The following is a 17481-nucleotide window of genomic DNA, read 5'->3' as shown; positions in this document are numbered from 1 at the left end:
CTCCCGCTTCCTCCTCTGTTAGTTTGTCTGAAGAACCCTCATGCTCCATGCCACTGAGAAGGGATTTTCCTCCATCCCCAGATATCTCAGGTCACCCCAAGACAAAGAGGTCCAACGACTGAAGCAGGAACTTTTCCCTACTGTCATTGACCGAGCTAATTTAGTGGTGAAACCAGCGGCTCCCATTTCCGAAGTTCTGTGTCTTACAGGCAGGCTTCTCAAAGGCTGATAATGTGCACACACATTACCTGGGACCACATAAAAGGGCACATCCTAATGTGGTCAGTCCAGGTTGGGAAGGGGCTGAGATTCCGCAGCTCTAACAAGGTTCCCGGTGATGCCAATGCTGCTGTTCCATGGACCACAATTTGAGAAGCAAAGCTATAGAGTAAAGATAATGGGAGAAGTTCCCAAGTATCCTTCCGGAAGTGCTGGTCAATTGGTGCTTTCAAAGCAATTCCTTAAAAGGGTGTTGTAATAAACAGTATCTTTATTTTTTTTTTCTTTTAGGGCCACACCCACAGCATATGGAGGTCCCCAGACCAGGCATCAAATTGGAGCTGTAGCCGCTGGCCACAGCCACAGCCATGCCAGATCTGAGCCGTGTCTGCGACCTACACCACAGCTCATGGCAACGCCGGATCCTTAACCCACTGAGCGAGGCCAGGGATCAAACCTGCTTCCTCATGGATGATAGCCAGATTCGTTTCGGCTGTGCCACGATGGGAACTCCAACAGTATCTTTATTTTCAGAACATGAATAAGGGATGTGTGATAGGTAACAAAACACTGCCTCACCAGTGCAGTGTAACACAAAATCCGAACATGATTTCCTTACCAAAGGGTTTGCTTTCAAGCACAGCAAACAGATAAGGAGGAGGGAGTGATCCAGGATTTGATTACCCAGTAGCATCAGTACCCCCGGGGGAGCCTGTTAGAAATGGAGAATTTCAGACCCCACGCCAGACCTACAGAATCAGATTCCGCATTTTAACAAGGTCCCCAGATGACCCGATGCACATTAAAGTTTGAGAATCAGTGCTTTAGACAGTCTCTTACTTCCTCAAACTGGTTAGTGGAACCAAAATATGCAGAGGACGGGAGAGATCAGAAGGTCTGTTGACTAGTACATACCCATTTGATTAACCCTGAAAGTGTAGCTGTGTGACCCAACCAAATCGAAACTGGGATCCAGGGTTGGCTTTGGCCCAGTGCTGGGACCTATTTGCACCAGTGGCCAAATGGGCAGAAGGGAGTGGGTGAAGGGGAGAAAGGAGGTGTTCTGTGCCCAGGTATTTTGGGCACCTGGGATGATATCAGGCATAATGGCAATGACAAAAGAGGGGCAGCTTGGCATCTGCACCCTGTCCTCCAATCCTTGGATCACAGGGTAAGGACGGAAGCTGAAGGAGCTGTTTCAAAAGCCTGTGTGGGGTGCTTACAACAGAGTAAGCAGAGGAGCAGCCTCCTGCCTTCCCCAGCACAGCAGAAAGGGGCAAGGCAGGGCCCTGGGGACAGTGGCAACCGGGGGACAGGGAGGGGAAGTGAGGAGTGACATCATGGCTGGAGGAAGAACAGGAGCCACAGTGTACTGAGCACAGGTGACATCCTCCCCTGAGGACTCCAAGGACACTGGCTGAGGTCCTGTGACAGCAGGCGGGGTGGCTGAGACTCCACGAAGGGCATTAATATTAACACAGCCTCGTCTGCTCCCAGGGTCAGTGAGGCCTTGGGCATTCCAGTGACCACACCGATAACCTTCTCTCCCACCGCTGTTCCTCCAGATGAACCCTCTTCCCACCTTCCAATTTTTCCATCACAGGAAGTCTTCATTGCTCCCCTTTTTGCCCACTGCTATGTGTGCCCCTGTTGTCCCTCACGTTGTCCTTCTTTGCGGCATCTGGTGCCGGTTTGCTTTAACCAAGGCTTCCCCGGGGACAGCTTCTCTTTCAGTCTGACCTCTGGGTTTAATATTTCCTCCCCACACTCCCCAGCTCACCCGAGATCTCACCCCTGGGGTGTTGCCACTCACTCAGTAAAATTCCAAGAGGGCACCGTTCCCAGGCTGGGCTGTTGTTTCCTATGACCTGGATTTTTAATCCCAATGGTCTGCCGCAGCTCAGAGATTCACAATAACCCTGATTTGGGCTGAGTTTTGCTTTTCTCAGTACTGTTCAGGGAGGCTCAGCAGGTGCGTTTATTGAGAAAGGGTGCACTGAAGTACATCTCACCCTGGGACCAGTCTCCAGCTGACTTGATGCCTGCAAAAATCCATATTTTCCTTTTTCTTTCTGGTGATCGCCCCGCCCCGCCCCCAGGTCTCCACCAGCCTGTGTCATAACAACATTCAAACACCTGGCCAGAGAGGGCTTTACCAAGCTCCATCCCTATAGGTGAGGCTTCAAAAATCATTCTCCTCCATTCGTCTTTTTTCTAGAGAGATGAGCACACCTAACTCATTTCTCCATCTTTGTGCTTTGGTTGGATGGGTTTTAGACTAATGTAAAGACACCTGTAATATTTGCACCATCCCTCAGTGTCTCCCTGCAGACTCTCCCCCTCATTGTCAGATGCTGATCTGAGGGGCAGGCACAATCCCCACACCCCCGCCCAATATCCATTATTATAAAGACAGGGCAGGCAAAGAGCTCATGGATGCTTTAGAAAGCAGTTTTTAAACGATTTTGACTTCTTTGTAAGACAGCCTCCATGTACAACATGTAATTAAATAGCAAGCAAGTAAAAACTTTAAGAGGAAATGTTTCCCCAAAATATATAGTTTTCATTCATATTCCAGAGAAGTGACACATTTGAAAAACACTGGGGCTGCTTATATAAAATAATAAAGGAAATGAATAATTTTGCACCAATAAATATGACATCTTAATGAAATGGCTGGATTCCATGAAAGATACATGTTACCAAAGTTCATCCAAGAAGAAATAAATACCTTAAGTAGTTCCACTGTGCTGTTTATCTGAGGTTTAGATACACTAGACTGAGGAAGAATATAAATATTTAAGACATGATCACTACATGATTGACTGGATTTACTGGTAAAATTCTCAGAAATTGTTTATATTGATATATGCATCTTTTGAAAACAAAAGGAATGCCATGGATCCAACCTAAGAGAGATGCAAAGGAGGATCTTAAGAAGGACCCATGTATTGGAGCAAATGCTGTGTGGGTGGAATTCTTTGCATGTTATAACTAAAATTGCCAGTAGCCCAACACTCTCAATTTTTAGACCAGAGAGGGTAAGCAATTAGCCCAAGGCCACATGGCTAGTTAGTAAGAACTGAAAAAATTCTTCCACAGATCCTGAATCTTTGTGAGCAATGGCTCAGACAGGTTTGGGGGAGTCATCTGTAACCACAGAATAAAACAAAGCTCATGGGATCATCCAGAGGAAATGGAGCAGGACTCAGACCCATCAACGGCATAAATACCTAAGCAAAGCAGCTTCAGTTTAACTCTGCTCTAATTATTAAGCCAGCCAGCATCCCAACTGGGCGAAATAAAGTCACCCAGTGTTCCTGCAGTTGGCGATAAACAAGCGATATCCCTGTAGACAGGATGATCTTAAAAAAAAAAAAAAACAACTCCCCTAAGTGAGTTAAGGTTCCAAACAAAGAAGAGTCACCTCCATGTCAGGGGAAAGTGGATTATGGTACAAACTTTTCTTCCTTTAGGGAATTAAAACTGGGTTTGGTTTTCTTCTCATTTCTAAGAAGGGACATCACAGTGCCAAGACCCTGTATGTACCCAACAGGTACCATAAAGCTCTAGAAGTGGCCCCAATACCCACCCTGGGTGCTAGAGCCAAGAAGGTCCTCACTGCCATGGTCATGCCCTGCTTGGCCAACACCAGGATGGCTGTAAAGATCATAACAAGATGACAGGCATAAGGTTGCACATAGTAAGCTCTCAGTACCTCGTGGTTAAATCAGATTGATCATAGTGGTGGCACCCAAGGCAATAGCTCTTCTATTAAGAAGCCTATCTCTGTGCATGGAAACTTAAATGGTTCCCTCAAACTGCCCTAATGCTGCATCTAGGCCTTCTGAGAGCATCATTTACAAGTATTTACAAGTATTTTCTTCTGCAGTTGTAGGTAAGCTTCTTCAGGACCCCTTGCAATGCCATCTCCAGGAATTTGCCCCAAGATGTGATCTGCAGGGCTGGAGTCTACTAAATAAATGGTCCTAGCTTAGCAAGATCCCAAACACCCACACCTGATGCCGGGAATGAGGCCGACTGGCCATAAATGAACCCAATAAACTCATAGTTGTGTTGAGGAGAACAGCCTCTCCATTGAGTCCCCAATCCCCAGAATGTTCTGGGTAATGAAAGCCATCCTTTAGTTAGGACTTTTCATCTGTCTCTGTCCTCAAGTCTATCGAAAGCTACTCAGTCATCAACATACTATGGGGCCAGCACCATGATGGACAATGTGGGTGCCCACCCAATGCCCTTACCAGGCAGCAGCCACCACCCACCAGCTCTTATAGATGTTGCTATTAATGGACCATCACTGCTCAATTCTCCTAAGAATTACCTGGAGCCGCTCCATCTAGGAGGTTACACAACCAACTCTACCTTCCCAAAGGCAGCCCCTAATCAGTACTGACTGAGGGGATGGGAAGGGTACAAATGACAGGCTTCTCACCCCAAGGTGAGGCGAGCTCCTTGGTGCAGTGCAAGCTCCAGCACTCCCAGCTGAGATGACATCCTTGCTTCTCTGGGTCCCCTGCTCCCCTCGCTCCCCTCCTTCTCTTCCCCTGACAGCCTTTCTCCCCAAATCCCACACGCAAGAACCCAAATCTCAGGTTCTGCTTCTAGAGAACATAGACTCACAGCACTGCCCCAAACTGTGAAAAATCTTTAAATTTTAAAAGAATGAGCACTAAGTGTTTTGTGTTTTTTGGCATGTCTCCCAGTTCATAAGCAGAAGACTTCCCTTCTCTTGTGTTTCATTAAAAACAACAGGCAATTAATTAATCAGAGATGCCTGGCATGTCTTCAAACTACCGCTTTCACACACAGCCTTCCTATCTTTGTTCAGGTTTGTGATAGATCTAGTATCATTTCTCCAAGAAGCCTTCAGCTCACTCTCAGTATGTATGACTATGTATATGTAACATGTATGAAGACTCTCAACCCACTCCACCTCCCTCGCTCACTAATCTTGCTTCTTCTTCATAGAAACTTACCACTGCTGGTGTTATAACATTTATTTTTGCTTTACAACATTTACAGATGCTTCAGAGTTCCCTGGTGGTGCAGCAGGTTAGGGATCTGGTGTTGTCACTGCTGTGGCTCAGGCTGCTGCTGTGGAGTAGGTTCACTCCCAGGGACTGCCATGTGCTGGGAGGACAGCCAAAAAAAAATTACAGATGCTTTAACCGATCTCCCCAACTCTCTAGCTCTGTGCTGTCTAATACAATAGCTACCAGCTACACATGGCTATTGTTTTGTGTTTTTTTTTTTTTTTTCCTTTTTGGCTGCTCCAGGGGTCAGATCTGAGCTGCAATGGTGACCTATGCCACAACTGTGGCAATGCTGGATCCTTTACCCCACTGTGCCAGGCCTGGGATCAAACCTGCTTCCACTTCAGAGACATCTGTCCTGTTGTGTCATGTGAACTCCTACACGTGGCTGTTTTCTATTCAAACTGAAATTAATAAAAATTGCTGGGCCTACCACACTGGCATAGAGTAGGCAGTCAAAAAATATATGTAAGTAAATGAAAAAATGGTTCCTGGTGACCATCAGCAATTTCCTAATATCTAATTTTGTAACTTTGGACACCAAAAACTGATATTCTCAAGGATAGGAAAAGAACAGTGAGAACTGTTAAGAAAAAGTTCCCTAAAAAGCTATGAAAGCTTATGACTATCACTGGTTGAATTTTCAGTGGAGGGTAGTTAATTGCAGGTTAAAAAAACACAATGCCAGCCTCCAGATGGAGACAGCTAGCTAGCCAGAAACTGCTGAGAATTTTTGACAGTTATTCAAGGCAGCATGGAAAATATAAAACTTTCCTTTTTCTTTCTCCTTGAGATGGTTAGATATTTTAAACCCCACTCTCTCCTCCCCAGAGAATAAAAATTCACCATGTATGTTTTTTCCTTTGTTAACATCCTCGCCGAAGGCCACTTAAAATCCCACATGTTGTGTGTATGGCTTTATGCACAAGCTGGGGCAAGAGAAAAAGACACCCGTCTGCCTCCTGACCCTCCCCTCCCCTCCTCAACACAAATACTCCACTTGCCTTTCCAAGAAAACCCTTTAACAAAGACACCTGCTTTGTACTCTGATGAAGAAAGCACACTCAACATATAGAACCAGGCAGCCACTGCTGTCTTTGCTTTGTAACATAAAACAACTGGGGGGGGGGGGGGGCGGCGGGAATAAAAGCAAATAAACCTCCCTGAAAACAAGGAAACCATAGGAGCCTTTCCACCGGGTCTCAGATTTTTTGCTCAGTCCCCATTTCTCCTTCATGTGAGTAAGGGACCCCTGCTTTCCTTTCATGCTATAGGACATCTTTAGAAAATACCTTCTTCAAAACCAGCAAACCTCTTCTCTTACACTGTCCTTTTAGAAAATGAACAATTCCTTGGAATTCTAAATTTAATATTAGTGGCGTGAAAGAGGACGTCCTAAAGGTTCTAAGAGCCAGTGCACAGCACACATAACCTTGCACTTGGAGCTTCCTCATAATTAGTTTACTGGGGAGGTTTGCAAGCCCTGAGTATCACAAGTTCTACAAAGAAAATGGAGCTTCGATCTAGTGCACTTGCTCTCTTTCTGGTACTTTTTTTTTTTTTTTAATTAATACATCAAAGATTTTGGTTTTCTTAAACACAAGGTGAGACCCTGACCAAGGCTGTGGAATCCTTTTATTTTGTTTTCCATTAACCAGTCTGACCTGCCAGGCCTGCCTTTGGTGTCACTGCCAGCATCCTTTGACATCATCTTTTCGTATGCAGATTCAAAATATAACCGTGTTATTCCTAACAAGTGTAAATCATCAAAGGGAAGACTAGGATGTTGGAGCTAGTGATTTTTAGGACCAGGGTAGACACCTACAAGCAAGTTTGAAATCTGTAAGAGATTATGTTTCAAAGAGAAAACACACAATGAACCCAAGCTATTTGTGCCACAGCATCTGTAACTCAGCACTTAGACTGTGGGTGGGGGTCCGATAATTCTTACCCAACTCCTTCGTATACCTTTTTCATCTATCCCTCCTTCTCTTTCTCCCAGAATGTCTTTCAATTCTAGAATATATCTGGTTTGTTTATTTGGTTTTTTTGGGTTTTTGTTTTGCTTTTTAGGGCCGCACCTGAGGCATATGGAGGTTCCCAGGCTAGGGGTCAAATGGGAGCTGTAGCTGCTGGCCTGCACCACAGCCACAGCAACTCAGGATCCGAGCTGTGTCTGAGACCTACACCACTGCCCATGGCAACGCTGGATCCTTAACCCACTGAGCAAGGCCAGGGATTGAACCTGCGACCTCATGGATGCTAGTCAGATTCGTTAACCTCTGAGCCATGATGGGAACTCCCTGTTTGTTTATTTGGAGCCACCTGGAAAGGCAATTAGAGCACATGGAACCTGATGAAAGTTTTATATTTTTTACAACAAATAAAACTGTTGTATTTTTTGTTGGGGCCAGCTATAAGGCCAACATTTTAAAACTATGTATATATTTATATTAAACTTCTTAAATAATAGCAATAATCAGTTGGAAAATACACTTTTTTTTTTTTTTTAGGGCTGTACCTGTGGCATATGGAAGTTCCCAGGCTAGGTGTCCAGTCAGAGCTACAGCTGCTGGCCTACACCACAGCCATAGCAATGAAGGATCTGAGCCACGTCTGTGACCTACACCACAGCTCGTGGCAACGCCGGATCCTTAACCCACTGATCAAGGGCCAGGAATCAAACCCATATCCTCATGGATCCTAGTAGGGTTTATTACTGCTGAGCCACACAAGGTCACTCCGGAAAATACAATTTTAAAAGTAAAAACATGTATAATGCCAACACACACAGAATTCCTAGGAATAAAGTTATTAACAAGAAATATGGAGTTCCCATCGTGTCGTAGCAGAAACGAATCTGACTAGGAACCATAAGGTTGTGGGTTCAGTCCCTGGCCTTGCTCAGTGGGCTAAGGATCTGGCATTGTGGTGAGCTGTGGTGTAGGTTGCAAACGTGGCTCGGATCTGGCATTGCTGTGGCTCTGCTGTAGGCGGGCCAGTGGCAACAGCTCCGATTAGGTCCCTAGCTTGGGAACCTCCATATGCCACCAGTAAGGCCCTAAAAGGACAAAAGACAAAAAAAAGAAAAAAAGAAATATATATGATCAACATGAGGAAAACTACAAACTGAGAATGGAAATAGAAGATCAATTTAAAAAAAACCTGTCTACTCCAGAATGTTATCAGTTCTTAATACATATCAGTTATCAGTTCCTAGTATGTATCAGTTCTTTCCAATTGGATTTGTAGGTTGGATGTGGTTAAGCACTAATGCAAGTTTTGAAGACAGGAGTGAAACAGTAATAAGTAATGTGGCCAGTAAAATAAATTACAGAGTTATAATTACAATGTCTTGGTACTTACACACAAAAAAAGCTGAATTTAAGGTAAAAGAAAAATGTAGCCTCAAAATAGATACTACCTCACATGAGAACGTCACATATAACAAAAGACCATTACAAAGTAATTGTGAAGGGAAGAACGATTTTTATTCAGTTTTGGAACAATTGAATAATAATCTGGAAATGAAGTGCACTTAGATTTTTTGTCTGACAAGCATATACCAAAATAAATTCCAGATGAATTTTAATGAAAAGCCATAGAAAAACATAAGTAAACCATATTTTAATATTCTTCAGGCCACTGGAGAGAGAACACGTTTGGAAATTAGAAACATTAAAGGAGATCACAGGTAAAAAATCCCAAGAGTTCTTATGTATCAGAACAGGATGGAGAAATTAAGGATGGGTTGATTTCAGTGTTGGTACCCAAAGGGTCAGGGCTGACACTGTGTGTCAGTTAGGTAAGTGCTTTAACTGACAAGTGCCAAGAAGCTCAGTGGCTACCATAATAAAAGGTTCTTGCTCCTGTGAAATCGCATATGAACCAAGCAGCCTTTCTCCATCTCACATCCTCCCAGGTTGCCCCAGCAGCGAGAGAGACACAATAGCAGTGCCTTGGCCCTTACACACAGAACTTCCACCCACAGTCCAGTGGCCCCAACCAAACCAAAGGGTCCTGGGTTGAACACTCCCCAAAGCAGCGCCTGCGGGAAGGATTTGGGTTTACTGGGCAGGTGATCCTGGAACGCACTGGAGGAGAAGAAATGAGGCAGCTAAGGTTACTCCTGTGGGAGACCTGGGCTCAGCTCTGCTGGGAATCTCTGGCGAGAAAGGGGAGAGCGTGCCCAAGGGTTAGCCCACCAGGGGGGCGTAGAAACTGTGATAGTTACCCATCCATCCCCCTCCATCAGTGATTCAGGTCTGCTCCTAGGGGCAGTAACTGCCTAACACTTGGCTTTCCCCAAGAATGAGCCACCCTTGACCTTGCAGCCAGAGAAAGCCCTCCAATTGGACTTCAGTGGGTTGCAGGGGAAGCATCAGAATACGGGCATCTGCTAAAGTAGGGAAGCACATGGACATCTGGAGAGCACCAGCTGTCTCTACCACAGATGTAAAGACAAGCTCTGGAGGATCCTGGTTGCAGCCAACCTGAAACCAGCACAGTATCTGAACTAAACTGAACAACGAGCTTCAGCCAATTCATTCCTAAAACCAAGGCTACATTTGCTGGGACATCTGCTGTCCCAATCCAGTGCTGAGGTCCAAAGATGCTCCTAGAAGGCTGCCCTGGGCTAGCTTGTGAATGTGGAGATGGCCGTTAGGGAAAAGGCTCCATGGGTTTGCCTGTCCCCAACTGGTATGTGGTCTCTGAGGGTCACTAGTAAGCACTTGCTTACAAACCATTAATCACAGGTTCCAAAGAGATGCAGTGGAGGAAGGCGCCATGCCTCCCTAGGGGGCCTGGAAGGCGCTGCCATGAAGGTGATGCCTACCCAGAGGTCAAGACACAAGTGGAAGTTTGTCAGGTGTGAGGACAGGCTGGGTGAAAACCACTTCTGGTGGCTTCCTCCAGTTGGTGCCTTAGGTTAATAATTCATGCAGAGAGGAAATACCAAGTTCCCTTTTAAATTACTTAATGCTGAAAACTCCCTTCAGTCCAATTATACTGAGAGACACTGGCCAAAAGACTCAGGCAGAACTCTTCAACCTGAAAGGTAACTGTAATAACAATATTTTCTTTTTGTAATCATATCTGGGAAGTGCTTTACATCACTCAGTCCCCAGGACAACTCGCTTGTGTCCATTTTATCAATGAGGAAACTGAGGCTCAGAATGATTGAGTATCTTGCCCACCATCGCACAGCTTTGAAGAGCCAGAGTCCTGATGTGAAGGCAGTTCTTCTGGACTCGAGCTGTAACCCCCTTCACCACACACTACATGGCACCTGCCACTCACACTTAGCCTTCCCGAACAGCTCTGGAGACTTCTGTGCCCTTCACACAGCCACCGAACTGTATTGCTCTCTATTCCATCACTTACTTCTGACGCCACCATACCTCAACATACACCACTGTTCCCAAGACACTGCCAGTTCTCCCTGGGCAAGGATTCATGGGCTTGCTCACTGATTGTTTGATGAGTCAATGAAAATATTTCCGCCTTGATCATCAAACAACCGTCTCTGAGGATGGCTAGATAACTATAAAGAAAGTAAAGAAAGGTGAAGACACTGAGGTTCCCAGAGAAGGTCAATGACTTGTGCCCAGTCCCCAGGAAGCCTCAGACCTCTGGGAATGGAATTGAACTTCCTGACTCCCAGAACAGACCACCTCTTCCCCACACTTCCATTCTCCCTGAATTTCCCTCTTCTGACCTACATTACCAGACAGTTAAAAACACCCTTTCCAAAGAACACCCCCACATCTGTATCTTCAAAAGGGGATCTGTGTTACCACCAAATGGGCCAAATTTAGACATTAAAAAGAGGTCCCCAAAGGAAAAGGTGGGATACTCCAAGTACCAAGTACAATGGCCTTCCGGATGCAAGGAAAGGAAACATCATTGGACAAGAGCCTCGGACTAATGAAGCCCATCTAAGTCCCTCATAATGACCCCATGTCAAGGCAGAAGCCTCCTGCAAGGCCAAGCTGGTAGAGACCCACCCACTCTCCCTGGTCAGGTACCGCCAGGCCCCTGGAGGCTGTGGTATTGTGGTTCCACTGGCTAAGGCAGCCCTGTCTTTCCCTTTACTGGCTTTAGAAAGAAGCTAAGGCATTTAACCAGTTCCACATGTAACCAGAGAAAAGCAATACATCTGCCTGAAATATTTAGGAAAACATGAGAGGGAAATTTTCCTTAAACTGGGTAAAAGAGGGATTAGAAAAGCCAAGAGTGAGATCTTGGAACAATGGAGCAACTCTCCATTCTGTTTTGCTTTTCTGAGCATTACACCCAAGCACCATGCCACCCACTGGGCACTGCCAAAGGCACCCAGATGTGGGAACAAATCAGCGCCGAGCCTCTGCTGGCTATACCAGTGCCCAGGCACAGGGCTCCATCCGCCAGGAGGCACCTGGTGGGAATTCTTATCAAGGCACTTTGCGGGCTAGCACAGTCTGCCTGGCAGTTGAGGGTACAATCCTATTCTAATGCCATGGGAAGAAAGAAATGCTGAGAGTGAGAAAAGGTTCATGTGTTTGGCCAGGTTCCCTAGAATTCGACCCTGAAATAGGAATCCCTAGAAAATTGCTTTGTTTTTGTTTGTTTGTTTGTTTCTTGTTTAGGGCTGCACCCATGGCACATGGACCTTCCCAGGCTAGGGGTTGAACTGGAAGCTTCAGCTGCAGGCCTACACCACAGCTCACAGCACTGCTGCATCCTTAACCCACTGAGCAAGGCCAGGGATCGAACCCTCATCCTCATGGATACTAGTCGGGTTCCTTACCGGTGAGCCACAATGGAAACCCTGGAAAGTGTTTTACTAGGAAGTATTCCTAGGAACAAAACTGGTAGGGGAGTGAAGAAGTGAGGCCAGAAAGGGACGCAAGCCCAGCAATAACTCACAGAGGTCCATGCGACACCCCTCCACAGTGGATTTCTAGAGACAAAGTATGTCACTTCAGGTCATGTCCCAATCAAGGGCAAGGGAGCAAGATTATTTCTATTTGGTGCCAATCAGTCATTGGTTAGAGGCTGTCCCCAGGGGAGATAGTAACTCTCAGGCATGCCTTGCTCTCAGCTCCTAGAGACCAAGCCCCAGGGGCATCCTCCAACAGTTGGGAGTGAAAGCACCCAGGGTACCAGCGTGCACAAGGGGCTCTGAGGGGACAGAGCACAGCACTGAAGCACCTGTGATAGTCCAGGATCCAGTACTCCCTTCTCCAAGTTTTGCCTAAACTCTGGCTATGACAATGCTGACTCCATCTCACTTATTCTGCAGTCTCACAGGGTTGTCAGGCAGGGACTCTTTCCCTTCTCACATTTCTTTTCGCTCACCATAAAATTACCTGGCTCAAAGACTTTGCAAACCTTGATGGAATACGTTACAGAGCATCTTTCAGAAACCATTTTCTGCCTCTCTGTTCTTTTTCCAGTGAAGCATTTTAGGGCACCACCCCAAACAACCCAAATATTACATTGAAATCCTCTGCTGAAGTTGGGCTGCCAGGCAAACCCAACATCCCTTTCCTTTTTTAAATTTTTTTCTTTTTGCTTCCTGGGGCCCCTACTTCCTGCCACCTTACCCCTTAAGGATAAGCACAATGCTTGGCTTATCCTTACTCTAGACGCCCCATTCATTGTGATTGTGATGGTTAGCTCACCACTAGAAAACAGATCACCTCTGTAAGCAGTGACAAGGACTTACTTCATAGCTCCTCACACAACCATCAAGGCACAGAACCACCAAATGCCAAGATAATCAGGAAGGGGGATCCAGCTTCAACGTGACAGCTGTCATCTTGGACAACACAACAAGTAAAGGGAAGGAAATGGAATCAATAGGGAGGGGGGTAAGATGAAGGGATGACTAACTGTTGGTGATGAATAACAACTGAATTCTCTCCACAACTTCCCTCACCCCCCAACTCCCAGCAGGCGGACACTCTGAAAAGGTGTCCCCAGACGCCTCTGCCCAGCACTGCCACAGCCTTCTCCTGCCTCACAACACCTCGCCCCCAGAGCCAGACACGGAAGGCAGCGTAAACGCAGTCCTATATTTGAAATTATCGATGGGCTATTTCACGAACCCACTTTTTTTTTTCTTCTGTTCATTCCTAAATGCTCTGCCTCTAGCCTTTTCCCCTGTGGTCTTTAGTTCTTCTATATGTTTCTTTAACTAGTTCTAAAGAGAGTTTCCTTTACTTTAGCTGGGTCAGAGACCTGAAGAAACTTGGGTTCCAGTCTCAGCTTGGCGGCTATCAAGCCCTGTGACCCTGGACAAGCCACCGAGTTCTGGGAACCTGTTTTCTCATCTGCCAAATGGGATAAATCCACATTCCTTATAGGTCTGTGAAGAGGATGAAATGAGGCCAACTCGAGTTAAAGCACTTGACACGTTGAGATGCTCAATACAGGTCTGCTCCCTTGAGGGCGCCTTCCCTCTCCTGCAGCCCCCTGCACCTCGCAGGATGCCCACGCGTTTCCCAGGCAGGCTCCTGAAGACAGCAAGGGACAGGAACCCAGCAAGGGACAGGAACCCAGCAAGGGACAGCGTTAACCCCGAGCAGGCGAGTTTCAGCTGATGTGGGGGTCACACCCACACAGTGCTTGTTCTGGACCCACCAGAGCACGTACATACACGCACACACAACACACACACACACACACCCCACACCCTTGTTCCGGACACCCCGGCGGGACTGGCACTGAAGCCCTACCGCGCACGGTGCAGGGTCTCACCCCAAGCCCGGCGGCGACCAAGCCTCTGTCAGCGCCGAAGCGCGCACTTACCTGGGGCGGGCCGAGCAGGGCAGCCGGGGGCCGGCCGGGCGGGGTGCGGCGGCGGGTGCGGGGCGGGCGCGGCGGCGGGCATGGCGCGAAGGTCCGGGCCTGGGACGCAGGAGAGCGGGGCCGCAGCTCGACGGCTGGGCGGGTGCAGCTGGCGCGGCGCAAGCAGCGACGAACCTGCGCTGCGCTCTCTCCTCGTTCCCTCCCGCCGACCGCCCAGCACCGCGCCTGGCGACAGGCGGGGGGAACGTCTCCGGGGGCGCCGGCTTAGCAACCGCACGCCCGCCCCGCCTCCCTCCCAGCGCCCGCCCCTCCCCGCCCCGCGCACCGCGCCGGGTCCCGCAGGCAGGTAGGGCCCACTTTGAACTCGCACCTGCATCCGCTTCTCTAGTCAGCGCCGGAGGTGGCCCTCAGGGACCCTCCGCAGCCCCACCTCTCCCCGCCCCACCGGGCCGGCCTTTCTGCACTCCTTCCCCGCCCTCTAGGTGCGCCTGGGAGCCAGGGGCAGTCAGCTTTGAACCTGAGCCTCGCCCACGTTCTCTGTGGGTGGCGGTCGAAAGTCTTCCCCAGGACCCCAGAAGACCTCGCCGCTCCTGGCAGTTGAGAGAGGAGACTTCCCTCACCTCCCACTTTCTCCTACCCCATCCCTGCTGCTCTCACACACTTACCCAAGGTCCCACAGCCTCCCTGTATCCTGCTTACTTCCCAGATTCAGAGACCTGCTCTCCTCTGTTCATACCAAGGGATATACCCTGCAAACCTCCCTCAGCGACATGTCTTCCTGGTACCATTTAAAGGCTGCTCCATGCCCCTTGCATTGCTCTAACCTTTCCAAGCACACCATAGGCCCCAGCCTCCAACTTGCAGATCCCCCACTGTCTAGAGTTACAAACCCACATCCTCAAATACAGGCTCCCAGGCCCCTCCTGGGAGAGATGATTAATGAAGGGAAGACCATGCCCATGTAGGGGAGCAGAATTTGCCACCCAAAACTCTGTCTCTTTGGAATCTTATTTTAAGATGGTTATTTTCTTTTTTCTTTTTCTTTTTTCGTCTTTTCTAGGGCCACACCCGAGGCATATGGAGGTTCCCAGGCTAGGGGTCTAATTGGAGCTGTAACCACTGGCCTACGCCACGGCCACAGCAACACAGGATCCGAGCCCCGTCTGCAACCTACACCCCAGCTCAGGGCAGCGCCGGATCCTTAACCCACTGAGCGAGGCCAGGGATGGAACCCGCAACCTCATGGTTCCCAGTCGGATTCCTTAACCACTGAGCCACGACCGGAACTCCATAAGATGGTCATTTTCTAAGAAACAGCAGACATGGGGAAAATGCTGAAAACCAAGTAGGAGTTACCTTTGTATATGAAACATTTACATTCGTAAAGGACATTCCTGTTTATTAGATGTCTCCACTGTACCTGTAAGAGGAAAAGGACCAAATCTCTAGAAATTCTAATCAATGGAAGATGCAATGACAAATCTGTGTCACAAATGTACCCCTGTTTACTGTGCTTTTCCTGGTAAGGTCTACACCCTCAACATCTTCTTTTGTCTTTAGCTGAGAGTGGTATTTAAGGTGAGGGCCTCAGCCATTTGGAAAGTTTTTCTGGGTCTCTCTCAGGTATACATGTTATTAAACTTTGTTTTCTGTCCTATTAATCTGTTTCATGCCAATTCTTAGATCTTCCAGAAGATCATAGAAAGGAGAGGAAAATTTCCTCCTCCCTGACACTCACCTCTCCACATGCCCACTGATATGATTACAGCAATGGTCTTGATATTACCTGGACCCATCAGGTCACAGAGTGGCCTCGTCCGATGTTGGTTTTCTGTGAAATTGTTCATGTTCAACAGAACATCAAGGCTGAGTACCAGGTCCACTCCCAGATTCAGGGTCTGTCTTTCTCTGCTTCACACATAACAGGAAGTCAAGGAGAAGGCTGTTGCACTGGTTCAGTCTCTCAGAGGTGACCTTAGGACTAAATCTATTTTCAGGCTTCCCCAGGGCCCCCTTCAACATTTTGCCTTTTCCCCTCAGACTCAGATTGTTGCCTCAGGGTCACAACATGGCTGCAACAACCTCAGGAAGCCATTGTGTGCAAGGGAACTTTTGCTTCCAGCTCTTTGATGGCCAGACAACCCAAAGTGATCATCGAGGACCTTTTTCAACAATCCAATTCACCAACAGTGAACAAAATGACGAATGACTTTCCTCCCAATCGTTCCCCTTCTAGTGGGGGGTGGAGGCAGATAATGCAATAAGCAAGTATGGTGACAAAGGGTACAGAGAAAATGAAGCAAGGAAAGGAGAGTGAGGACTGTTTTTATTTTAAGTTGGCTGTATAGGAAAGACCTCCCAGACAAGGTGACATTTGAGCAAAAGCCTGAAGAAAGAAACTCTTTGGAAATTTTCTTAGAGATAATTGTCCCTCAGCTATTTAAATATTTCCATTTTAGGGGGACTTGGTTTCACTGTCTACTTCTCACTCCCCACCTCCTGCCAGTCCTCCACGGATACCCTGGGCTCCAGCTAGTGCAAATCCATCTTGGCCACCATCTTTTTCCATCCGGGCTGGCCCTGGGCAGCCCTCACTCAGCGTTATATCCTCATCCTAAGTAAACTGCCAATGCACAATTCAAACCCTCACTATTCTGCCCCCACTCCCCCCTACCTCCACCAGCAGAAAGATAGGAAAGTAGGGGGTTTGAAATGGCTGCGTCATGGTTGATCTAATCTTCTTTCCTCCAGTACTGTGACCCAGCCAGCGGCATATTCCATTCAACCAGTGATTCCTATCTACCTTGAAGTCAGCCAAAATGCCTCTCTCTGCTTTGGCAGACTTGTCATTTGACCCAAGTCCACTCCAATAGACTTTCATAAAGGAAGAAATCAGGAGTTCCTGTTATGCTCAGTGGGTTAGGAACCTAAGTAGTAGTATCCATGAGGATGCAGGTTGGATCCCTGGCCTCGCTCAGTGGGTTAAGGATCCAGTGTTGCCGTGAGCTGCAGTGTGTATTGCAGATGTGTGGCTGTGGTGTAGGCTGGCAGCTGCAGCTCCAATTCGACCCCTAGCCTGGGAACTTCCATACGCCACAGCTGCAGCCCTAAAAAGAAAACAATTAAAAAGGAAGAAGTCAAAACTAGTGCCTACAATAAAATGCAGGATTCCTTGTGAAAGCTGCTGATGCATATAATTTCTCTCCTCACTCTGGTTCAGATAACTGTGTGTCAGCTGTGTGTAGACATGATTTCAGGAATATATCTAAAACATGACACCACTTTTCTTGGATACAAGTTCCTGCTTTTAAATGAACCAGTTTATTTCCAATGTCTGCTAAACTTGCCATCTGGGCCCTCCTGATGCCCAAGAATATGGCACTCAGTGCAATAAAAGCAAGAGGCAAATAAT

General features: G+C 47.4%; 1 protein-coding gene across 2 annotated transcripts in view; it reads right to left on the bottom strand.

Annotated features, from left to right (window-relative positions):
• Positions 1 to 14296, bottom strand: part of DCLK3 (doublecortin like kinase 3) — a 54536-nt gene extending 40240 nt beyond the window's left edge. For both annotated transcript variants that reach the window (XR_014822713.1, XM_005652393.4), the window contains exon 1: positions 14070 to 14296. Coding sequence is in view for 1 of the 2 variants with exons in the window: in XM_005652393.4 (XP_005652450.2) it covers positions 14070 to 14151 (82 nt within the window). In the remaining variant the exon portion in view is untranslated. The remainder of the gene's footprint in view (positions 1 to 14069) is intronic.
• Between the last annotated feature and the right edge of the window lie 3185 nt (positions 14297 to 17481).

Source organism: Sus scrofa, chromosome 13, assembly GCF_054392235.1.
Source record: "Sus scrofa isolate SSC_HxYL_T2T_F1_AM1 chromosome 13, Sscrofa_HxYL_maternal_Yorkshire_Landrace_v2.0, whole genome shotgun sequence".
NCBI classification, from domain to species: domain Eukaryota; kingdom Metazoa; phylum Chordata; class Mammalia; order Artiodactyla; family Suidae; genus Sus; species Sus scrofa.
Note: the sequence above shows the minus strand (reverse complement) of the source record. Positions and strands in the feature narration are given on the sequence as shown.